Source organism: Lagopus muta, chromosome W, assembly GCF_023343835.1.
Source record: "Lagopus muta isolate bLagMut1 chromosome W, bLagMut1 primary, whole genome shotgun sequence".
Taxonomy (NCBI): domain Eukaryota; kingdom Metazoa; phylum Chordata; class Aves; order Galliformes; family Phasianidae; genus Lagopus; species Lagopus muta.
Genome location: NC_064471.1, coordinates 5,967,308 through 5,992,323, shown reverse-complemented (window position 1 = coordinate 5,992,323; position 25,016 = coordinate 5,967,308). Strand labels below are relative to the sequence as shown.

At 38.5% G+C, this 25,016-nt stretch overlaps 1 protein-coding gene and 1 long non-coding RNA gene across 4 annotated transcripts in view; one reads left to right on the top strand and one right to left on the bottom strand.

Annotated features, from left to right (window-relative positions):
- The window catches only part of LOC125686412 (kinesin-like protein KIF18A), a 99,346-nt gene that overhangs the window by 27,701 nt on the left and 46,629 nt on the right, over positions 1–25,016 (top strand). Inside the window, exons 14-17 of one of the 3 annotated variants that reach the window (XM_048930368.1) lie at positions 6,064–6,544; positions 6,840–6,944; positions 9,950–10,059; positions 10,438–11,322. The exons of 1 other annotated variant lie outside the window; for it this stretch is intronic. In XM_048930368.1, coding sequence (XP_048786325.1) covers positions 6,064–6,544; positions 6,840–6,944; positions 9,950–10,059; positions 10,438–10,586 — 845 coding nt within the window. In that variant the 3' untranslated portion in view covers positions 10,587–11,322. Of the gene's footprint in view, positions 1–6,063; positions 6,545–6,839; positions 6,945–9,949; positions 10,060–10,437; positions 11,323–25,016 lie in introns of those variants that run through there. One more of the 3 variants, XM_048930370.1, reaches the window with a different exon arrangement.
- Positions 1–25,016, bottom strand: part of LOC125686456 (uncharacterized) — a 65,996-nt gene that overhangs the window by 36,516 nt on the left and 4,464 nt on the right. The window lies entirely within an intron of this gene.

Here is a 25,016-nt window from a genome sequence, read left to right as displayed (position 1 = left end):
AGAATCTGTCTCTAATTTCTGGTTGTACTTTTTTTTTTTTTTTTTTTTTTTTACTACTCCAGGATTTTTTAACATAACATGAGATTGCTTCAAATTTACTCCCGAACAACACACTTTGATTTAATTGCCAATTGTTCGATTTAAATAATTCAGGAACGCTTACAAGTATTTTCTATGTTACTTGATTATACATCCTTAGCAGTTTGTGTTTTCTTAAATAAAAAAACCTTCCTATAACATGACCAGCTTAGTGGCATTGTGGGGGACAGGTTGATGGTTGGACTAGATGATCTTTGAGGTCTTTTCCAGCCTTAATGATTATAGGATTTTATTCTGTGACTGGAAATTCTTTAATTTCAGAACCTCTACTCTTGCTTATGTTCATTTTGAAGCCTTAACATGCTGTTTCCATAACATCTGAACCTACTTATATACTCTATTAATAGGTGAGATCTTTTAAAAACAATTATTTTATGAATGTACATTCCTGAGTTTTATTCATATTACTTTTAGCATTTTATTTTATCATTTTATTTTTAATTATATGCTACAATTGTTTTTTGTGAGTCCAGAATGTGTAACTTTATGAGCAACTCAACTATTTCCATCAAATGAAATAACACTAGGAAAACCTCATGTTAATGTAAATGTAACCTCATTTAAAAGTGAATTTAGACTGGTTTTGGCTGTTTAATGGAGAGTCACACAGGATTCAGAGCATAAACTGATGGGTAGAAAGCTATGATTGGTGCTTGCAGTTATTTCTGTGAATAGGAAGGATCTTGGCATCGTTTCAGGCATCCCATTTCCGGAAGCCTTACTTAGATTAGCAATGAGAGAATGAAATTGATTTACAGTAGGAAAAAAAAAGTATCCATTACTTCCCCCAGTGACAAACATCCAAAAGTGAAGTCAATTTATTATGTGGGATGACAGGAAAAGTTGGGATGTAGTTGTATATAGGAGGAAAATCATTAAAAATTGAAAAAGCATGCTGCTTGTATATAGGAGAGATTCCTCATATATTGAACAGCTTTTTCATGCTTGTCTTGTATGACTGAGTATTTTTCTCATGTGATGTGAAATGGTATTCCTGACCATTGGGACCCACAACTACGTAGCCTGAATTCTAGCCTTTTAAGTTCACAGCTGTTCTGTTTTCTGGGGGGTTGTTTCCTTGATTTCTGCAAAGCAATTGTTAAACTCACCTTCACAGTGAGGTGCCTTTGGGTCACAAGCAGATTAAATAAATGAAATTCATTCACTAGACCTCATTTGCAATGCGGAATTCCGCAAGTCAGTTGTTAGAAGAATCAAAATGTATGATTAGTATAGTAATTGGATCAATCATTGGTTGCTCAGAAATGTTTATTGAAATGAATACATTAATATTTGATTTTGCTTTAGCAGAAGAACCTGGCAGACTTAATTTAGAGTGTTTCCAGAAATATTCCCCTTATATGCATGTATTAACATCAGTTCCAGAAGACTTTTTTTTTTTTTTTTTACTTTGTCCTCTGCATCAATTAGATCTAGCCCAATTTATCATTTCTCTTGTCATTAATTCAACTTGCTTTTGTTGTGACTCATGTTCTGTAAATATTGCATTCTGTTTTTCATATTAGCTTGCGTTTCATTTCTGCAAATGTCTAATACTACTTTTTCTCCTGATAAATCTATTCTTCTAAGTAGCCTTTTGAAACAGGTAGTAAAAAGTTAAAGACAAAAGCCACCTCATACTGTTTGGGTGGTTGTTGCTCAGTTAGGGATGATTTTTACTTTTAAATTGAGTGAATTTGGGAACAATACACAGAAGGAATTATGGCAATTACCTTTAAACTGCATTTCAGTCTGGGAAGGGTGAGCCCATCTACTCTGCACTGGTGAGAACTCGTTCTGGAGTTCTTCATCCAGATGTGGAGTCCTTAGTATAGAACAGACATGGACCTGTTGAAACACATCCAGAGGAGGGCCACAAAGATGGTCCAAGGGATTGAACACCTCCCCTCCCCTTTGAGGATAGGTAGAGCTGGGGGCTGCTCACCCTAGAGAACAGGAGGCTTTGGAGAGACCTGGTAGTGGCCTTTCAGTATCTAAATGAAGTTATAAGAAAGAAGGGGAACAGATTCTTTAGCAGGACTTGTTGTGCTAGGAAAAAGGAGATGGTTTGAAACTAGAACAAGGCAGTTTAGTTTGGATGTAAGAGGTTCTTAGGATGTTGCTAGTGAAGTACTGGAACAGATTGACGAAAGAGGTAGTGGATGCCCCATGCCTGGAGATATTGCAGGTCAAACTGGACTGGGCTCTGAGCACCTGATCAAGCTGTAGGTGTCCCTGTTCATTGCAGAGGAGTTGGACTAGGTGACCTGTAAAAGCCCATTGCAACTCTAAGGATTCTGTCATAAACATTTAAGTAACAGAAGCAGGCCGGCGAGCACTGTAAAACTTAAGAAGATAGCTGGGAAAAAATCTCAGACTTGTCCTGAAGGAATGTGGAGGGGCTCCTCTAAGAAGGTAATGTCAACCAGCAGCCCAGGTGAAGTTCTTCTACACCCATGCAAACAGCATGAGAAGGAGAGCAGGAGGGCTGGGGGACCACAGTGGATTTGGAAAACTATGACCTAATTGATATTGCAGAAATGTGGTGGGATGAATTGTACCACTGGAACATTATGATGGAGAACTACAAGCTTTTTAGAAGAGGTAGGACATCCACCCCACCCCAGGGAATGCCTGTGCGTTAAGAAATGGACAACTGCCTTTGAGAAAGAGCCACAAACAGGCTGGGACTGGATGAATAAAGGACATCTGGTGGTTGGGCTCCTACAGTAGGCCATTTAATCATGGGGAGCCTGTGGATGAGGCCTTCTTGCTTCATTTTCACAGGCTCTCATCCTGATGGGGCATTTCAACCATTTGGATGTCTCCTGGGAAAACCTTGTGGCAGTTTCTGAGTAATCCAGGAGACGGTGAAGTGTGCTGAGGATGACTTTCTGGTTCAGGAAATAGAAAAACTAACCAGAGGAGTGGTAGTGGACCTAGTGCTCACTGCAGAGGAGATAATTAAACAAGTTAAGACTGAAGGTAGTCTGGTCTGTAGTGACCGTGCTGTAGTTGAGTTTGTGATCTCAAGGAATATGCGCCTGGTAAAGAACAGAGTAAGGCCCCTGAAAGTAAGAAGAGTGAACTTCTGGCTGATGAAGGAATTATTGAGTGGGATCCTTGGGAAGAATCTGTTCTCTGGGACAGAGGTATGGAACAGAGCTGGCAGCTCTTCACGGATGCATTTGTGATAACAGGAGCTCTCCATCCCCCTGTGTAAGAAATCCTGCAGAGGAGGCGGGAAACTAGCATGGCTGAACCAGCATTTGCTGGTCAAGCTGAAGAACATAAGAAGGGACCTAGACAGACCTGGAAAGCGAGGCCGTGTAAATGTAGAGAGGTTGAACAGAGGCTTTGGATTGGTTGGTCTGGACAATCCCTATGTGTACAGTCTGGGAAAAGAACTTGGTGAGAGCAGCCCTGCAGAGAAGGACCGGGGAGTCCAGGTGGGCAAAAGGCTGGACACGAACCAGAAGTATGCACTTGCAGAACATCAACAGCATCCTGGGCAGCATGGAACAAGGTGGCTGGCAGCGAGAGGGAAATGACTGTCCTCCTCTGCTCTGCCCTCGTGTGGCCCCATCTGGAGAACTGCATCTAGATCTGGGGCCCTCAAGAGGCAAAGGGGCATAGAGCTTTTGTTGAAGCTGTCCAGAGGTGGGACCGTATGCCACAGAGATTATCAGAGGTCTGGAGCAGCTCTTATGTGAAGACAGGCTGAGGGAGCAGGCTTGTTGAACCTGGAGAAGAGAAGATGTTGCTAATAATGTTTTTGTTTACTTTTTTAGGAATGACTTAGTGCTTTCACAAGAAGCTTTGAGAAGGGACTTTTCTTGAATATTTAATATGTTCTCCACTTAACTGTGGCCCAAGGCTTTTATTTTTTTAAAACTACTTCTTGCTCTGAGTTTAATTCCAGAAATAATTAGATTTTAAAATCTAATCTGTCTGTGAAACTCATCTCATAAGTAGCTTAGCTTCACTTAACCTACTTTATTGTTTAGGAATTGTTGGTTAAGATTATGTTCTTTGTTTAAACATTTTTCACTGAAAATGAGCCCTTGAGTGTGGGATAGTTGTTTGTTTTATTTTTAGGTGGTTTCATTATTAAATGTTGGTGATATAGAATAGATTTGTGCCGTATCTCTTGCATCTCATTTACTTGCTGCTTTGACATGCTTTGGTACTACCCATTCCATCTTCACTGAACATGTCTAGGCTTCATGGTAGTTTTTAAATCCTCCTCTACTTCCTCACAGCTCTGATTTATATCTTCTAATTGGCTATCATCTCTAGATGGTCATGAAGTGCCTACCATATACTGTCTAGTTTCAAAGTATGTAGTGACTGCCTAGGAAATGTATGTTTGTTTGGTTTTTAATTAAAAAGAAAGATGCTGAGATCTTCCTTCAGAATGCTATTCTTCAGTGAGGCTCTTATATACTAGGGAAAAGGCCCAGATGTGATTTTAAATAAACGGTATTCTTAAGGCTTCTTGTCTATAGTAGATTGGATTTTAACTGTGGCTTACACCAGTAATGAGAAGTGGTCAACAGTCAGAGAAAGATTCATTCACGCTTCTGTAGGAAGTCAAACTTGGGCAGGTAGGAGGTAGATGCAGTATCTTGATTCAGTTTTTCTCCTATTCTAAGCATTATTATTGAACTACTAAAATAGCACATTAATGAATGAATTGAAGTTAGGCATTCTGAGGAGTTTGAACCAGTTCTTATTCTGGGGCAGAAAGAGCATGGAGTTTTAGGAGAAATAAGTATTTCCTTTTTTTGCACTGTTACGTGAGTACTGTGGTGAATTCCTGAGTAACTGCGCAATTTAAAAGTAGGAGTGTTTTCTACAATTTAGTTACTCCTAGGAATGTAGTAGGTAATGCAGAAAGGGGAGCTGATTGATATGATGGCTACAGGCTGAAGTGGGGCCAGTCCATGTAAGTGTTTAAGGATGGTGGCCTTTTTCTTGTTCTGTTCACGCAAAGTTACATGTAGGAGCACTTTGTTTTCTGGCAGGTCTCTGCAGCCCTTGATTTGTGTGTCTGTCTCCCTCCCTCCCTCCCTGACACTTAATTTTCTGCATTTAACTGCGTGTGGTTGACTTAAGTCACTGCTAGCCTAGCTGTTTGAACAGTGCTGTCTTGAAATCAGCCTCCTTCACTGGAAACTTGAATAAAAGAGGGACCTTTTCTCTTTTACTTTTAAGATTGCTTTTGTTTTCAAGTAGGTGGCAATACAAAATATTGGGACGCTTCCTGAAAAATCAGGATGAATCACAACAATGGCCAATTGGTGCTGTATTGCTTAGCCTTAGCTTTTGATTTCTAAGCGTGTTTGGATTAGTTGGTTGTTTAACAGTTTAGTTTTCTGGAGTAGATATATCAAGATTAACAAAATTCAGATAGCTGTTATCTTTGCCTTTTTCCGAAACACTACTGCCTCATTGGCAATGTTAAAGGATTTCTTTCCCTCTAACAGATTCGGTCTCATTCTTGTATAATAATTGCTCATTCTCCTGCATGATACTTGCTAGGACAAAATGACCATGTTTAGGAGGCAGCTGTAGATTACTGGGATGATACCATCTTAATTTAAGAGTTGTCATGGTAATGCTATCATTTTCAGTGCTCTTACTCTTCCATTCCCTGTTGTAATGTCTCATCTCTTGCTTGTGATTACTTGTAATATCTCTGGGATTAACTATATCAGTCTATGCATATTTATAATACTTGGAGTGCCACAGAACAAATGCTGCCATCTGGACAATACTGCATTAGAAGTAATAAAAGTTACATGATCTAATTAATATGTAGATGAAATAAATAGTATTTTTGCTAACTTATGCTAATATCTTCTGCTAATAAACATGTTTCAGAAGGGAATAGAAGGGAAAAGCATTATTTAGGTGCTAAATGTAGGTGAATGTGCTAACCAACTGCTGGCCATTGCACAGGTTCAACTTCTGGCACACCATCACAAGAAGCGAAGAGAAATACGCAACTAGTAGAATTTGCAGTAACACCACGGAAACAAACTAGACGAAAGCTAATGGATTCTCCAGTCAAAACTCCGAGTTCTGCTGCATCCAAGCACTTCAGCCTCTGTCATTTGGAGGATTCTCTCAGCAAGGAAGTTCGACCTATTGTATATACACCAGAATCTTGCAGAAAACCAATGCAAAGCAGCTGTTCACAGACTGTGGTAAAACAAGCATTACACCTGACAGGCCTTCAGGAAACAAATGAATGTAATACAGGTTTTCAGCTGAGAAAGCCCAGTATTACAGACTCTGTGTGTGATGTTATCCTAGACTGTGATGAAGATAGAATGGACTCAACAGTAATTCTCGGTGAAGAAACAAGTGAAACAAATGCAATTTCTATTGACTCATCTGCAAAGGAGTCACAACCATGCAGCGATAGAATTCTTCAAAGGTATTTTTCCATTTGTTTGGGCAAGGAGTGTTATCTGTTGGTTTTTTGTTTCTATTTCCCAAACATTTTAATATTACTTATCTTTAAGAACCTTTTTGTCATTGATGTGGAAGTTACAAGTAAAATTAACTAATGTTTTGAAAATCAAACCTTCAATTTTAATTAGTATCAGATACAATTTTGCCATTATTTACAATCAATGATATGTTAGTAATAAGAAATGAGGATAACGAGAGCAGTTTTATTTGCCTTCTATCCAGAATACATTTCATAAAGTAAAATCACTTTACTTCAGGTTTGGTCTTTCTTCCTTGAAAAACAAAAATCCTGCTTCAGTACTTGAGAAGCCCTCGTATATGGCAATGATTTCAGCTGCTGAGAGAAAACGGAAGGTATTAAGGTAAGATGTAGCAGGAATGCTAAGTCATGACCTGAAACAGTGATTGAGCTCTTGGTGGGAGATCAGGGCCAACGCAGGGGAGCTCAGGTGCAAGCAACATACCTGAGTGACCACAAGGGCTAGAGCCAGGTTCCACCCCTTCCCAGACTTCATTTAAAGGTTGGCAGCAGAGGCGAGGATGTCTTGCTGGAGATCCCTGCCTAAGTGAAGCCTTACGAAGGTGGGCAGCTTTTTTCATTTGCTTCTGCATCTGTGGCTGCTGCACATGGGTTTCTCCTCTCTAACTGCAGCCTGGGACTCTGCTACCCTGCTGTCATTGCTGTATTTTCCATCACATTATGGTGTTACATAAGGTTAAAGTTGACTCCTGTTTAAATGAGTTCATATACGTTTCTCTTGTTCTTACTACAGTTTTGGTGTTCTTTCAAATTCAAAAGCATCTTATATAAGTCATCCAAATCTGCACATGAGATGTTCTGACTCAAATCTTTGACAATTCAAGTTTTCTCTTGACAAATGGAGAAGAATGGTTTTCAGCTAGCTTTTAGTTTAGAGGCTTCTGTTATTTTAATAGAATAAGTACAAACGAGTGTATCTTCCAAATCTGCTGTCGTCTCAATAGAAAAACATCATATAATTCTGAAAAAATGTAATTCTGTCATCATCCAAAAATCTAATTTATTTGGAAATGTTGTGCTTTCACTGGAAGACATAAGACTGCCAAAATGGGAAGTGGAGAAAATGTCTGACAATACTCGTGGTCATTTCCTTTGTTTTTCTAATAATTCACTTCTGCTCCGAGTTATGTCTAAATTCTTGTGTTTCGTTCTGTGAAGAAAAAAAAAAAACACCCTTGCATTTCATCAGTTCTGTATTTAGACCTGGAAAGAGGTTTGGTGGGAGTGGCAGAAAAGCTGCAACTGAGTAGAAACTAATTGTACTGCTTGTTGTTTGTTTTTTTTTGTTTGTTTGTTTGTTTGTTTGTTTAAAATTTCACAGGCTCATAGAATGGCCAGGGTTGGAAGGGTCCTCAAGGATCGTGAATCTCCAACCCCCTGCCACATGCAGGGCCACCAGCCTCCACATCTAATATTAGACCAGGCTGCCCAGGGTCCCATCCAACCTAGACTTGAATACATCCTTGTTCAAGGGTGGGATGCCCCATCCCCAACTTCTCTGGGCAGCTGTTCCAGCACCTCACCACTCTCATAGTAAAGAACTTCCCCCTGACATCCAACTAAATCTTCCCTCCCTCAACTTAAAGCTATTTATTAATGTATTTGGTAAATACATTAATATTTATGTCTGGTCTGTAGTGATGAAACAGCTCCCTTTTCTTTCCTCAAAAGATCAAAAATTGATCCAACTTTTTAATAGATCATAATATAAGTCACCTTCTGCTATGCAGCCAGTGGAGCTGCTACCTAATGGGTCTTCTAAAAATGTTTCAAGACCATTAGAAACAAGTTCTACAGCTTTATCTCAGGAAATGAAAGAAACTTGAAGCACTCTCTTTGTTCGTTAGCATCTTTGAAATAGAAAACTTTCCTGGAAGAATAAAATATAATCTCATGTTTTTGTTCTAATTGTTACTACTTGTTGAACGCTTTCTTTCTGGAATAAGGAAGGAGGCATGTCGTGCCCTTTCAATTTTTGAGACGGTTATGAGGTTTAACAAAACAAATTATTTGCACTGAGTTTGTTGCCCCCTTAAGAAAGAGTAAGTGAACTTTTGGGGCCTGCCTTCTCTGATCTTAAGGCAAATGTTTTAAGATAAGCTCCAGGAGCATTCTTTACTGTAAACTAAAACTCTTTATGGCTTTTTCTTGGTGTTTATGAAGAGAAGGAATGAAAGCTACTTATTTGTCACAGAGAAAAAGCCCTCTTTTTTATCAGAGGGCTACCTTTCAATTCATCTTTGTTATTTTTTCCCACCTCTCGTCTTTCATGCTTTACCTGTTCGTATTTATTCACTCCGGTTGCTCATCTCCTACTAACATGAAAATAAGCATATAGATTTCAGACATTCTCTATGCTTTTAATATAATTAGAAATGGTCCTATTGTTAGGAGATAAGTCAGTTAGATTACAGAGTCTGTTTTTACTAATAGAGCTTAGGCTAATAAGATTGTAATGCTGCTTCTTGGAGCAGCATTACAATGTGACTAGATCTTAAGACAGATACAGGGCAGACCTTGGTCTTCACTGCTTGCTATATATTTTCAGAAAATTATTAAAAGAGCTAGTACATGTTAGATGACTATAAATAGAGATAGTACAATCCTATTAGAGGGATGGGGAAAGCACAGAAACTTTGACACGAATAGAAAAAAACTTGCTCATGAGGCATTCTTAGAAGAGTGAGACCAGGGATGCTAGTGAGGAAAACAAGTAAGGCTGAGATTACAGACAGGTTCATATTTTTCCCTGTCGATTTTAATTCCATCATCTTAAAAGGCATAAAATACAGGTTTTTTTCTTAGTGAGTTTGAAGCTGTAACATCTTTCTTGCAGCTTCTCTGAAAAGTAGAGAAGCCACCCCCTCTCATGTTGTTGGAGCCTATAGAACAACTACCGTAGCAATACAAAGTTTGACCACTGTGAATTCCTTGAACAAGTCACTTCAGGGATATCATACTTAAGTTGTTTCTTAATGTAATCATGTGATGTGCTGTTGTTTCTTAATGTAATCGTGTGACTATCAAACTGACTGCTATGATTTTCCAGAAGGTAATATGTTATGTGTTCTTCACTTCACAATTAAGCAACGTTAATCCTTGCTTTCACTGCTGATATGTTCTTCTCAATTTCTTAAAAAGAGGAAGAGAAGAGGAATCATTCTCATATATAAACACCATAGACAAACTAGTTTATTTTTTGCATTTGGTTGTGAACTACCAATACTAGATAATGCTATGTAATGTATTTTGCATATTGCAAGGACAAATTTACTGTAAAAGCTTTATTGCTTGACTGAGAGCAAAACCTCTGGCTGTTTTTTCTAGTTCTACATCAAATGCTGGCTTAGGTAATCTGCAAGACCCAATTTCTCCAAAGCGTGTTCGACAAGAGGTCTTGTTAAACAACAGAGTATTGAGAGTACCCAAAATGTCAGGTAAGCATCAAAACACTGTGCTGGCAATCAAGTTTTCATAGGTGATTCAAAGTTAAGGTCAATGCATGTAATTTTGGTGATTTAGCAGCACGTGCTGCTTTGATCAGTGTATTAAGCCATTGCTTTGAATAATATATCCATGCATTTAATAATAAATAAAATTCCTAACATTTTAACAGTTAACTGGATAGTATCTAATGAAAACTCAGTATTACTGCAAGCTTGGTGAAGAAAACCTTGTCACAAGAGCTAAGGACTGCCACCAAAAACTTTCTGTGGTTGGAGTTTGAAATCTAGTACCCCTTTAATTTTGCCAATTGTAGTTTATCAGAAACTAAAATATTGTCTTCTGTTTGTAATAATGTTTTTCTTCATTAGGAGTTAAAACAAAGAGCTTGAAGCGAGAACAGGATGTGCCAAGCAACCTTGCTAGAAGCTTTTCTGAAGGAAATGTAGCAGTGGGTGTTAAAGCACGGACATCCAAAAGCCTTTCACTTCATGTTTGCAAGAAAAAAAATAGGATTTAGATTCTGACTTCATCCATATTTCAAATGGGATTGATGGAAAGCAAGTGAGAACAGTGACTTTTGTTTTCCTCCTGTGAATTATTTTGTTAAAGAGGTCTCTCTCAGTAATGCAGTATTTTATAAGACCCAGTTACTGGAAATACGGCTGTGTGTTTTGTCAAATTTTGAAATAAAATGCATTTGGTTTTTGTCTCCTATTTGAAGCTTACAAATGTTTTCCATATAATAGCAAATTAATATGAAATATTATTTGAAGTTGTGAATTTAGAAGTGGGTGGTATACCTTACACTGTAACTTTTGTAAGCTTCTCCCTGTAAGATGACTAAAAGATTGAAACTTGATGCAAGGGAATTGGTGGTGATATAGTTTTTCAAGTTCCTCTAATTGTTTACTTACATTCAGGTTTCTAGTAACTTCATGGTAGAGAAGTTAGAAATTCTTTTGCCCTGCTAAATATGTCACTGAAATTTTATAGTGTTAATACTGTGAAATATGTTTAGTGTACTTATCTTCAGCATTAGGATGCCAGCTTGTTCTTAGATAACATCTCAATTTTGGAATGATAATACCAATGTAGCATACCTGGAGGAAGGAAAAATGCAGGAAGGATTTCTTTTTTTTTTTTTTTTTTTTTTTAATGTGTTATGTCTAAAATCTTCAACTGTTTTTTAACTTGTAAATTTTTTTTAACTTGCATTCTAATTGATTTGTAAATAGGATGATATTGTTGATAACCTTAAATAAACTCTTAATTGTAAACAAGAGCCGTGTGTGAATTGAACTTGATGAAAAATTACTACTTCTTACCTGTGAAAGAGACATAATACTTTCAAAAATTCTAAGATCTACTAGTTCATACTGCATGTTCTGATCAATTAATACTCAAAGAGTTGCAAAGTTCCATTGTCACCCTGACATCCTGCTCACCCTTAGCGGTGTTGTGCTGGTGTATTTGGCCTGCACAAATGTAAGTGGATGTGTGAACTTCCCCAAACTAATTGGAACTAGAGGAGGAGGTCCAGTAACTGGTTCTAGTGTCAGATACCTGCCTGAATCCAGCAAGCAACTTGCAGTTCAGTAAGTTAGGTGGCATAAAGCGTGCTGCAGAGTAATGTTCTGGCTTTCAGCAATTGTAACAGGCTGAAGGGTTTTAACGCATGGTTGTTGTGATGGAAACAGCAACAAGTTTTCTCGCAACAGCAGTGAACTGGATTACATCATCTAATAGCCTTTATCAAATCTGTTCCTAAAAATGTTTTGAGTATTTCCAAATCTTTAGAGGTTTATACATGTATTTTTACTCTGTAGCCTGTGATATTTAGGCAAACTAATGCAAACCTTTGCAGTTCGTACCTCTAGCTCACGTTGGTGGCTATTGTTGATACGGTTGGGAGTTTAAGAGCACTTCTGAAGAAGAAAATAGTAACTGCCTGTATAAACCTCAGGGACCGCTTGTGGGAGGAGCTGACAGTCTTGATCTTCATCAGCAAAGTTCAAAGAAGCAACAGCTCCTTCAAAATAGGCATCGATAATTAAAAATGAAATTAAATCACCTTCCTTGTGTTCTAAAAGCTTTGTATAAATATGTGATATAGTCATTGTGGAGAGCACAGGTTGATGCTGGGGACATAGAAAATATTGGCTGTTGAAAAGGTTTTTTTGAAAAGAATCCTAAATGTAGGAAAAGCATTTAAAAAAAAAAAAAAAAAAAAAAAAAAGTTTGGGACTTGACCGTATCCCAGTCAGATGTTATAATAAATAGAATGAAATGAATGGCAGGGAAGTAATTTTAATGCTTCTCTACCATGCTGAACAACATCTTTTGGGGATTAATTTTAACCTGGTACCAGGTTGAAATTGTGCAGACCTTTGTTTCTGATTTATGAGACTTCTTTTTTGCAAGCTATTTAATACTAAATGTCCATGGGAGGCATTTATTCTGCTTCACATCTGCAGGAGACATGTTGGGCTTTGCTTGTTAATACCGCTGTGATAGACACAGCTTTTGTGTTGCGTGTAAGAGATATATTTTGAAAGGTTTTTAGACATGCTTGTGCATACAACTTTTTCATGTTCGATCAAACCATAGAACTGATGAAGTCTTTTCTCTTAATGTGTTTTGTTTGCTCCTGAGTTGAACTGATTTGATTAGCATACAATGCTTCAAGAGACTAAAGAAAAAATCAAGTATGTTGTGAAAATGAGCACACGTGGGATAGCTGGGTACCAGGAGTAGAGCTATGTTGACAGCAACTGGTTAGGTAGGTATGCATTTATAGTTGATAACTAGCAAAATGGTTTCCAGAAGTAAGGTTGAAGGATTTTCACAGTTCAGATTGCTGTTGATAGGTTTTCTACTATATTAGTTATGCATTTATTGTTGCATTTTGTGAACGCATCCAGACTTCATAAGGTGCTTCAGAGCACGTTCCACGCAAGTAGCTGCTGTGGGACATCTTATTTAAGTTTTCTGTCAGATTTCCAGTTTCTACTTAAGTAAAAACCCAATGGTATTTAGAGAACAGAGAAGCTGTCGTATAACTCATTTTATTTCCTTGCCTGTCTGCGTTGCCTGTTTCCTGTCGGTCTGCCTTTACAAACCGAAATAGTAATCACTCTTTAGGTGATGTTTATCTGAGATAAACATACAATTGTTCTCATGCTGTTATACCATGCAGTGTTAAATTATTCCAGATGGGATGTAAGGGAATATTGTACAACATAACATGACTCAGACTGATTCAAAAATTCAAATGATTTGGGTCTATTTAATCTTATTTTCTGTTTAAACATGGTAATAGTTTAAAATCACTTGAAAATGTGCTCCTGACATTTTAAATACCAAATAATCTTCAGGTAATAACTGAACCATCTTCATGAGATACCTGATGATTTTTGTGTGCTTGGACAAATGTACCTAGCGATACTAGTGCTCAGCTGGTATTTTTCTTCCTGTATGTGATTGCAATCAACAGCAAAGTCAATGTTATATATCCAGTACTGTGTGTGTTTAGTGGAGTACTGAGTAGTATAAGCTGGAAACCCTCGTAACCTCTTTCTGGGCTTCAGCCAGGCTTTTAGGGTGGCTTGCTATTAGCAGTTATTCAAAAAGCTTGGTAAAACAGAATGTTGTTTTACCAAGAGGTGAATAGTTCCCATGACCAAATGGATTGAGATGTTTCTGAAAATCAATTTGTTCCAAGTGTGAAAAGGATGTTGATGATCTGGTCCCGCAGGGAAATTCTTATGAAAACTTGCAAAGGCCATAGGGTATAGTTTGTACTGTGACTCATTTACTTATTTTCATTGCAGCAAAGTGAGGTAGGAGCTATCTGAAGCATAGCAAATCTGGGTTGTTAACCAGTCCTGGGATGCTATGAATATTTGTTACTCAGGATGGAGATGGTTGCAGTCTAGAGACATATGGAGAAGAATGAGAACAATATTGCTGTCAATGAGGCTATAGAAAGTGCTGAACCATTTGTAATGGACTCGCTACATCTACATACCCAAAGTAGTTCTCAGAATCGTGAATTTACAAGCAATTTAGTCATTTATTTTTATGGTGGTTCTTTTAATGACTACTTTTATCTGGCATATGGACCTGCTCTGCTATGCTAGCGTTTTGGGGCCAGGTTCCTGGGCACGCTGAAAGCCAATCGTGTCCATTGATTTTCACAGAACTTAAACAAGATTGGTTATCCTGATAGCAAAAAGAGATTTCATTAAATTTAGATCTAACCACGGCTGTAGGTTTCTACAGGGGTTCTTTCAAATCTTAAGATCAAGCGCACAATTTTATTTTTGTCTTAAATCTGCCTAACCTGTCAAATTGACAAAGTACAGAAACCTGGTTGGATTATTAGGAAAACTTGCTCTTGCGGTAGTGGGAGAACTTTTCATATGAAGGTTATGAGATGTGTTCATCCTGTCAGTTACCTTTGAGCGTGAGTCCTACGATTAAAGACTCACTGTCCCCATCTGAGGAAGCTGAGTCTCTTGCACCTTGTAAGATTCAGTACTCTGGTTGTGAAAACAAAGATTTATGGTAGCCAAGTGGTCCACCTTGAAAATCATCTGGACTGCAGTAGTCAAGTTTCAGTTTGTTTGGCTTTTTTAAAATTGTTGTAAAGATACATGAGAAGGCTGGTTTTAACAGCTTAGACAAAGTAGATGTTCTTAGAAAATTCATCTGCTAAAACTGTAAAATATGTGTTCTTCCCTGTAGGAAATTCTAAGAACCTTATTAATAGAGAGTCAATGTGTAAAGGTAAACGGCCCGTTTTATTTCTCTGCTCTGTAGTGCTCTTGGGGAAATTACTCCTGATTTCCCCATTGCTTTAAACTTAATTGTGCTATACATATTGGGTATTAAGGTTTTATGTAGCATGACCGTTACACATCTAAATTGTACAAGGGAGTGAATTGAATAGATATATAATTCAATATCAGAAGTGGAGCAAAGCAAGCTTTAAAAGCCTGACTGAAAGAATTTTTGCATTGTAGTTTGAATTTTAGTGTACTGCTATTGCTGACACTGTGTTTTGCTGGATACTTGTAGTTATAGTCTACAGAGTCTTGTAGTGAATCATAAAAACACTGTTCACGCCACAGCTAGATAGCAAATGTGTTTACAGGCTACTACTCTACTGTGCCTTTCATTGAAGCAATTGGCTCATTTGCTTAAAGATGTGTTAAAAAAAGATTTTTATAATAGCCAAGTTAGTTTATGTAAACTACAAAACTGTGGAATATCCCAAGTTGGATGCTGAAGGGAGAATTAAAAGCCAATAATGAATCATATGGTTAGAATCATATCGTTAACATGAAATATTCTTTAATTGAAATTCCATAGTTAATTTCCTCTTGTTCATCCAACTTGCATCACGACAATGGCATAAGAAAAACAGCCTGCAAAGAGCAGAAAAGACAATAGTAATTAGACTTAATTATATGCAAGTGTTGGGAGGGCCTGTGATGCAGATGACACTTCTAGACACATGAAACAAAAACTTCCCTTGACCTGAAGCAGTGCATATGTGATGTAGCTAAGTTTATACATCCCTGCAGTATGCTCACTTTCAATAACTGTAGTATCTAGCTGAGGAATGTTTAAAAAACAAAAATGGAAAGGTAAGTGCTGAAACTGTTCATCTGAGGCATCTGCCAAACAGTTGGCACAGTTGTCCAGTTGGCTCGGGTATCCCTGTCTTCGGCAGTTTGACCAAGCCCTGAGTGACTTGGTCTGAAGCCAACGTTGACCCTGTTTTGAGCAGGTGGTTGGAGTAATGAGCTTTCAAGTTCCCTTCCAACCTAGACAATGCTTCAACTTGAGGATGAATTGACTTCAAGAGCCAGTAGAAAGTACAGCACCGGTATTCAAAGCTGTGCTAGTAGATTTATTCTACTAGCCAAAACCACTAAAGATCAAATATGAACAGCTAGGGGTGTGACATGAGATCTATCGCTTTGATTGTCCTTAATATCAAAGGATTGGAAAGAGGCAAATGCAGCTGTATCTTGTAGGAGCTCCAGGGATCTTCTCATGTTTGTCATACTGCAATACAGACTAGGCCTATGGGCAGATAATGCTAGTATCCTTCTGCTGGGGAAAGTCATGTCTGGCAGATCTGTTACATTACTTTAAAAGCTCTGAGCTAATAATTAAGATATAACTGTTAAGTGTAGCCCACTTCAACTTGGAAGAGGCTGTCATCAGGTACCTCATGGAATGCTATTGAAGAAACCTTTAGCTAAAGCGACCTTTAGGCAAAGTGGGATTTAAGTTCTTATGCTTTCAAAGGTCAGAAAACAAAGAGTGGGAATAAATGGACAGTTTTCAGAATAGACGACTGGTAAAACTTTGCTGGCTCCATATGGTTGAATATATTCACAAATAATTTCAAGAAGGGTATAGAGAACTGACAAATTTATTGATACTGAATAATTCAGGAAGTTAAAACAAAAGCTAACTATAAAGAGTTGCAGGAGCATCTCTGCTACTGAGGGACTGGGCGATAAAATAACAGATGAAATTGAATGTCAATGAATGCAAAATAATGCACAAAAAAGAAAACAACCCAAACTGTACATACATGACTACGGGTTCTCAAATAGATGCTATGACTCAGGAAGGAGACCTTGGAATTGGTGTAAAAATACCATGAAAACATCAGCTCTGTAGTCGAAATAGCAAGAAAAGGGATAGGGAACAATCAATGTGTAAATCCTTGGCGTGCCTGTCTATTCTGAATGGTGCTGTCCTGCACATTTCAAGTATAGGACAACTATGAAAGGTATAAAGAAAGATGAGAGGAGTACAGAGCAAACTGAATGTGGGGGATGATTAAATACTTAGGGATACTTCAGCCTGGAAAATAAGTGGTTGAGGAGTCATGATAAAGATGTCTGAAATAATGAGTCATGAGAAAAGGGGCTAGCAAGAATTATTCGCCTCTTACTGCATGAGAATTAAAGGATGAATTCAAAAGATGTGGAAGTTCTTCCCTGCGTGGCATACTTTATGACAGCAAGGTCTCTAATTTAAAAATGGCAAGTGCCAAAAGCTTTGAGTTTGAACATGTTAGCACAATTATATGGAAGAAATGGTGATCAGGAGCTACTGAGAACAGAGCAGATACATAAAGCAGTGAACAGACAGGAATGTAGGAGGGCAAGTACAGCATCTTCAGTATAGTTGGGCATTGTCTGAAAGAAGAAGCTGGTCTCACTGGACTTTCAACTCTAAAACTGTTTTGAGTTTTTCTTCCATCATAGATATATAATGGTAAGAGCGTTTTCCCAGTGCTACTTAATAAGCCTGTTGGAATTATTTGTAAAGAAGAATTGTGTAAAAGCAGAAATTATCCAGAAGCTAACGTATCTGATCGGTGTTACGCAGCACAGCTCTTCTATGTCTGCTATGTTATCTCTTAGTATGTATGCATGTTGCATTGCTTAGAGGTGCTTCTCACATGCCCCTCTTGCTCGGTTGTGATGCATTTAGGCAGAACACAGAATAGCACTCAAATTGTCTTGTTTCACTGTTTGTTGTGTGTGTTTGGTTTTGATTTCTTTTTTTAAGAAGTCAGAAATGGACAAAAAACATTCAACCAATTGTCTTGGTTTGAGAAAAGTGTTAACTTGTTGCACTGGCCAATGAAATAAAAGTTTTTCCTTTGAGTCTTGCAGATCTTTAAATTCACAGCCTGAGCTGATGTAGAACTCAATATTTTGCAGGGATGAATGCCAGTATCTCTCCATTTTCCAGTTAGGAAAGATCACGACGAGAAGTAACACAAAACACAAAGTAACTCAGCTTTTTGGTGATGGGAAAAAGTGTTAATAAAGCCAGATGTGGTACCTGAGGGGATGTGCAAAAAGGATTTCAGGGAAGCTTTGAGCAAGGGGAATTGAGGCTGCTTGCCTCTAGAAAGCTGGCAGGGAAGTGAAGGTGTGGATGCTGTGATAGACTATGCTTTGGATAGACTGCTCCCACTGCTGCCAGACTGCAGAAGAGATTTGCAGCATGGAGGACAAGCTGAAAGCTGTGCTGGAGCATCACTTAATTCATGGCTCCATAAATATGTCTCTATTACTGGTTGCTGATTACTATGATCAGCCATAGCAAGCTATGCCAAGAGGGTTTTTTCACTTGGGCCTGGCAGATGTGTTTTCTTGATTGGTATGTTTCATGTGCTGTGGCAAATAATTCACTTTAGGAATTTAGGCACTGCAGGAGTCTCTTGCAATGGAACAGCCTTACAGGTAGAGAGATTTGAGGGGGAAAGTGAGCGTTCAGATTCTGACTGGCGGCTCCACTCTGACACTGATGTATGTCTATCTTTCCCTCAATCTGAGACTTCTCAGTGATAATCAGATCATGAACACATGATGCTTTGTGTCACTAGACCTTTTGCTTCTTGCACAGAGGCAGCTAACGTAGTTTTCACTTAGTGAAGACAGCAGTGCTACAAGAGATTTCATTTCTTGTGCAAGTTGGAAGTGAATGACACAAAGGAAAAGGAAGGACACTGTTGTGATTTTGGCCCGAGATAATAGAATACTTTAAGCCATGTGGTTCCTGTAAGGCAGCAGGCAGCTCATTCAAAATTGCTCAAATAACTTCACTTTCTGTCAATTTGAGACACCTGCGGTTTGATTCAAGAAATGCTAAACATGTACAACGTTTGGCATTCGCAGCAGCAATGATGTGAACAGGCTCTTAGCTCTGAACATCTGAAAAAGCTTTCAAAAATGTTAGCTTTTGGTAACTGTTGGTCCTCAAGGCGCAAAATGGGCAAACAGCATTACCTGCTGTCCTCAAATAGCGCTTCTTGAACTTAGTGATGTATTTCCAGTATCTACTAGAGAGCCCTACACGTGTGAGGAAAATGGAAGTCAAAGCAATGGGACAGATGCATTATAGCTGTTACGATGAACCTGAGGGTCCTGTTACATCAGATGATCTGTAGATATGGTGATTTCAAAAAAAAAAAAAAAAAACAAAAAGGAATTTGAGAAAAAAATCTCAAACTGTTCAGTCCTTCAGTGTTTTAAGAGCCATAAATGTTAATGGATCTCCAGCTGATAACAGCTGGAATGAAATCAGAACGGCTGTAACGAGAGATGAAATCAAAAGGTTAAGAGGAATCCAGAGGTGGATGAAACAAAGCTGTACAGTTGGTCTAACCTTATTCAACCTCTCCTCTAGAGATGCAATTTTAAATAATAAAGAACAAAAGCTGATATTAAAATCAGGAAAGTGGCAGCTGTTATTAACACAAGAGGCCACTACATCCATGGCTGAAGGAAAAGATCTGCAGAAAATCCTGCTACCAGAGCAGGTGGGTGAAGGCAAACCTCTGTGGGAAACACGGCCAGCGCTGCCTCCAATGGGCCACAGCATCACAGCAAGTTGTTCAGACAAGATGTTTGCTTGTTTGCTGGTGGGAGGTCAGATGACAGCGACCTACAGAGATGGCTGAAGACAGAATAAAACAAGACACAGACCAGAAGAAATAAGAGGTGATCTTGGGTGTACAGTGATATGTTATGGGCAAAGCAAATGGGTTTTTCATCTTAAAGGTGATGTTGGCATCTGTACATTTCTAAAAATTGAAATGTGTGGGGTTGGGATGGGGAAGAGAAACTTGAAACTGAGGGAAGTTTGTTGTTGTTGCAGTATTTATTTCTCATAGATTTAAGTATCTAATGAGCACAAGCTATGTTTTGTTTTAAATTGTACACTCGACAAAAATAGCTGTGCAGTGCGTGCTTGCTGATACCCACCACTGGGAATAGGTTTGAATGAGTAAAACTGAGAGTTGGAGTTTTTAATTTCTTGTTGTGGGCTTAAATTTTAATTTTAATAAGTTAATTTTTACTAAACTATCTTACAAAAAGCCTGGGCAAAAAAAAAAAAGTTCTCAGGGTTGTTTTTTTTTTATTACTGATGGAAATCCAGGGAAGAAAAGGGAACACTTCCTAGTAGTTCATTTCTACAAGGATAATTAAGTCATTTCTTTGCTCTCATCATCATAATTCTCAGAAGTGTTTCAGTATAGAATTTTCTTCTACAGTATATAATATTTTAGTGATCATAGGTTATATATCCCAGGTTGGAAGGGACCCACGAGGACCATTGAGACCTGGCTCCACACTGGACCACCCAAAATACAAAGCCTCTATCTGAGAGTTACAGGCTGTTTTTAAGATAGTCTTTACGTAAGTAAATTTATGGAAATAGAAATTAAGCACACACTCTAACACCTAATAAATTCATGTAAAATGTTCATGAAATTGGTAGTGGGGAAAAAAAAAATCAGCTAATGAAATTCACCGGTGCTGCTGCTGACAGATACCACGCCAAGATGGTGCTAATGCTTTCAGACGTATGCTGAGCTATTAACCCATGCTTCTTCCTTTTTTTGCCTTTGGAATTTCACAGGAAACCCTCTGGCGTGTTACAGCAGCAGAATCTGCTTTCTTCTTTAATTAAACTTGTTGTTTGTTTGAAAACAGAGCAATTGTTACTGGGGCAACACATCTTAAATTCCTGCTCTTGCTAATAAATCAAAGGCGTGCTGTCAAATCTTCATCTCTGTCTCTGGAAGGAAGTTTCTTCTTGCAAGCAATTAGGAATTCTCAGCTGCTCTGCAGTTCAGTAGGTTTTCTCTGTCAATACAAGTTAGCAGAGGTGAGCTGAGGCCACAGCGTGGCTCTTTGCTTGCTGCAGTCGCAGCGTGTGTTGTGCCATGAGCAGCGCTGTATTCTGATCTCTCTTACGTCTAGACGGATATTCATAATGAAATAGATGTCTGGATAATGAAGTAGACTTCCACAGTCCTAATGGGATTGAAGCCTGCAAGGATGGAAAAAGAGCAACTTGCACTACACCCTCCAAGGCCCCTGGATTTCACAGGTAAGATGAGCAGGGCACTCGGGCTGGTGCTGCCTTGTAGCCTCACGTTCTCCCCGCACGCTCGGCCCCGCTTGACCTGACTTGTACTCTCCAGGCTCAGCTCTGTGCAGGCTGTGCCAGCACGATGAGGGAGGCAATGAAAATAAGCTTATGCAATCCCTGATCTAGTCCAAATTTCTCTGAAAAAAAAACCCCAACGTTTCAGAATCTGATTTCAGCCTTCAAATATTGTGCGCAACTGCGATTTTCTAATGAATGATCAAGCATGTTTTTCTGGCATATTTTTATGCTGCTTAGCATGTGGAAGTCATTCTGAACCAAATGAGTGACTGTAATTCCCAAGGGTTATTCTTTTACATTTCAGGAGGTTTTCTTGAAATAATAATCAGATTGGAAGATACTCATGTGATTGCCAGCAGAAGTAAGAAGCAATGGTAACCAAGAGCACAGACAACTGCTTTGTGTTCTGAGCAGAGTTTGACAGCTAATGAACATATGACGATGTCAGAAACAAGTTACTGGACATCTGTTGTCCTTGAGAGTCTTGTGGCTAGAGTATGATAAAAGTGCTAAGAACAGAATTCTGGTGAGACAACAGAAGTCATGGGACTTCATAGAATCCATAAGGTTGGAACTACCATCGTGTTCATCTTACTCCAATCACCAACCATGCCTTTGGCTAACCTAGACCACATCCATCAGTGCCACATCTCCATGGTTCTTAAACACCTCCAGGGATGGTGACTCCACCACCTCCGTGGGCAATGTGCCAATGCCCTGCCACTCTTTCTGAGAAGGCATTTTTCCTAACGTCCAACATGTGTAAAATTGTGTTAAATTATGTATGAAGTGTCGTTATATATTGCTCATCTTTCATGATATCCTGAGAGGGTTAGGAGCTGGGAAAACTTTAAAGGAATTACAGAGAACTAAGCATTTCCCTCATGTTTTCTGAGGAGGTGCATATTATTTTCGCTGAATCTTCCTGAGCAGAGCCTGAGCACACGGGGTGTAATTCTGCATTTGCTGAATGCGCCCTCCAAGTCAAAAGGCCTTCAAGAAACTCCACAGTTAAATAATGTTTGTAGGTCTCTCCTGTGCACGGTTGCATTGCTCACAGTTGTTGCACAGTGCCCAAGCAGCTACTCTGCATGAGCATAAAAAACTTGCAAATGTATTCAGCAACCATACATTGTGCATTTTCCCTTGTAACTGATGACCTTTCATAACATACCTGTGTGTTGGGCATTCATCAGTTGTAATGTGATCTATAACTCATGTAAACGTATCTCTACAAAACCCATTAAATAATATATGGACCTATTCAAAAAAGTACGACAAAAGGAGGAGGGTATGCATTAGGCCTCTTCCTTTGTTTTGATAAAGGTAAAATTCCCATTTTCAATATTTCAATTTTTAAATTAGTTTTTACATGGAGAATATTTAATGTTCGATTTGCCAAAAATTACATTTTCAATGTTGCATTTTATTGAAGAAAAATGATAAGACGTATATGAATATAGCTTAAAAAAAAAATTAGAATAGAAAATAAACAGAAAAGAGAGCAGAAATTTCGGATGTCTCAGGTTAAAAAACAAAATCAGAAATTACTATTGTGCTTTTTCCCTGATCAGCAAACCCATGTAAGGGAATAAGCATTGTGCATTGCCTGCAGCGTTTACCATAGGCATGTGCACAAGGACAGGAACCTTTTGAAATCTTCGGTGTTACTAACAGCGTTTTAGGCAATAGAACTGTTTACACTAACTGAAATATGCACTATGATTAATAGGGCATACAGTGACAAGAATTTTCTGATAAGATACGTTGCTAAAAAATCATACAGCGTAATATTTACATCTTGGGATGCTTTTAGAGGCAAGAAAATATGTCATCTTGGACAGGTAGGCACGAAAACCACGCATTCGGCTTTAGGAAAGAATGCAGAAAAGAAATGTAGGAATTTGCATTAGCTGTGCTTTAATCCTTTACTCTGAATCTCTTTGCTCTTCGGTATGCGCATAGAATAACTTTTATGGGACTTTCTGGCCTGCCTTTTTAAAAATTGTGTGTGTATTATTATGGTGTACTTGTACAATAAACTGAATCACATGTATTTTGGTTTTAGCAACGTGTAATTAGTTGAAAGAAAGAATACTCGTGTAAAATCCTATAACAACATTCTTGGCACAGTGTCAGTTCGGTAAGTTATTAAAAGTAGGAATGCTTTTAGGACATTCCAAGGAGGAAAAAAAAGACCTGTAGGGAAGTCCTCAAGTTCAAACTCTGTATCTTTGTAAGTTCAGAAACATGCTTAATAGCGCATGAGAGGAGGATGTGGACAGACTAAGCAGGGAAAACAGCAAACATTCACTAATGCTTAGGAGGAAATACACATCGTGGAATGATCGGAACCGTGGCAGAACAAAGTGCTGACTTCAGGTCATCTCCAGCTGGACGGATGATCTAGCTGCCGTCATGGTAAGTGCAGTAGTCTTCATTTTAACAGCCTTTCTGCTTTTACAGTGAAATGTGAGGGTCTTTTTTTCCTGAAAACTGGCTGTATTTAATACCGTTAATTTAAAGGCCTTATTTCTCTCATTATTTTAGTTTATATTATAGTTTATATATATAGTTTAATTTTATAGGGATCTCAGGCCGCATTAGTAACCGTATAAATGGCTGATCGGGTGTAAGTACACTGCCTCCATCTGATCTCATAGCATTTATCACCTGTTCTGATAAAAAATATTTGATAATCATCAATAAATTTTGGATAGTATGTCAATAAAGCACCTTCCTGTATCTGTACCTTGACAGACCTAGCGGTAAGCACTGCATTGGGTCAAGCCTTGCCATTTTTAACTTTGAAGGCAGTTCACAAATCGGTTTAAGATTGAGGGCGTTTTACAGTAGCTGTTGTTTACAGACAGACAATTTATGTTGCTTGTCCAAACTCACGTGCAATAACACCCTTTCCTCCTGTCAGAAAAATGCAGCTTGTGTACTTCTTGCATAATATAGCTTTGTAGAAATTAACCTATAACTGCCACTGCAAACTACTGGTCCTACAAAAACCACCATGACGTTGCAGGGTTGTTTTATTTTGGCTGCTACTAGTAAAAACTGGGGAAGTTCCAATTTTTTTCAGTGGTTGAAAGATTCAGTCTCTTCTCAGTGGACAGGGTAGCAGCTGTTATCTCACCTGATGGGGTTTCTGCTCTATGGTTTTCCTATCAAACTCTGTGATTTTGGGCCCCAACTCACAAACTTCTCTAGTGATATTCTTGTGTGAGCAACTGTGTTGATGTGTTTCATCCTGTCGTTGAGAGGAAGGGAACAAGAGTATTGTCTGCCTGTTTCTGGGCCTGATATGTTCTACATATGTTCTACATGAGTTCTGATGTATGCTACTTTCCATGGTCATTTAGTAAAATAATAAGAACTTTGTTTCCCTCACGTGGAATTCTTATTAATGCAAGTTAAATGACGTATCAATGCTGTTATTTTTGGAGGTGAAATGTGGCCCAGCTGAAGTAGTGGCCATCTCAAAGAAACCTTCACTGTACTGCCGAAGTATTTTAGTAGTTTGGAGGGGAAAAGAAACAAATAGTAATAATTTTTCTGGTTCTTATAGTTGTGTTTAGAGATTTCTTGTCCAACTGACAGAACATGAAGGGCTACAAGGTGTAGCCAAACAGAAATAGGGTTCACAGTTCACAGGTGGCCAAACAGAAATGGGGTTCTACTGTCTTCCTTAAGGATAAGGTAGGAATATTAGATATACTAGGGGGAAGCAGATACCAGATGGAAATTAAAGTGTGCAGCAGAGATTCCTGCTGTTGTAAAAGTTGCCCTGAATCCCAGGAGGAAAAGACTTTCTTGACAACACACTTAGTGCTCCTTTTACCACTGTAATCTCTTCACTCATGCTCAATCTTAGGATGCGTTCCAGAACAGCAAATGTATAAATCCTGTGTTTTAAGTAGTCTGTTATCTGTAAACA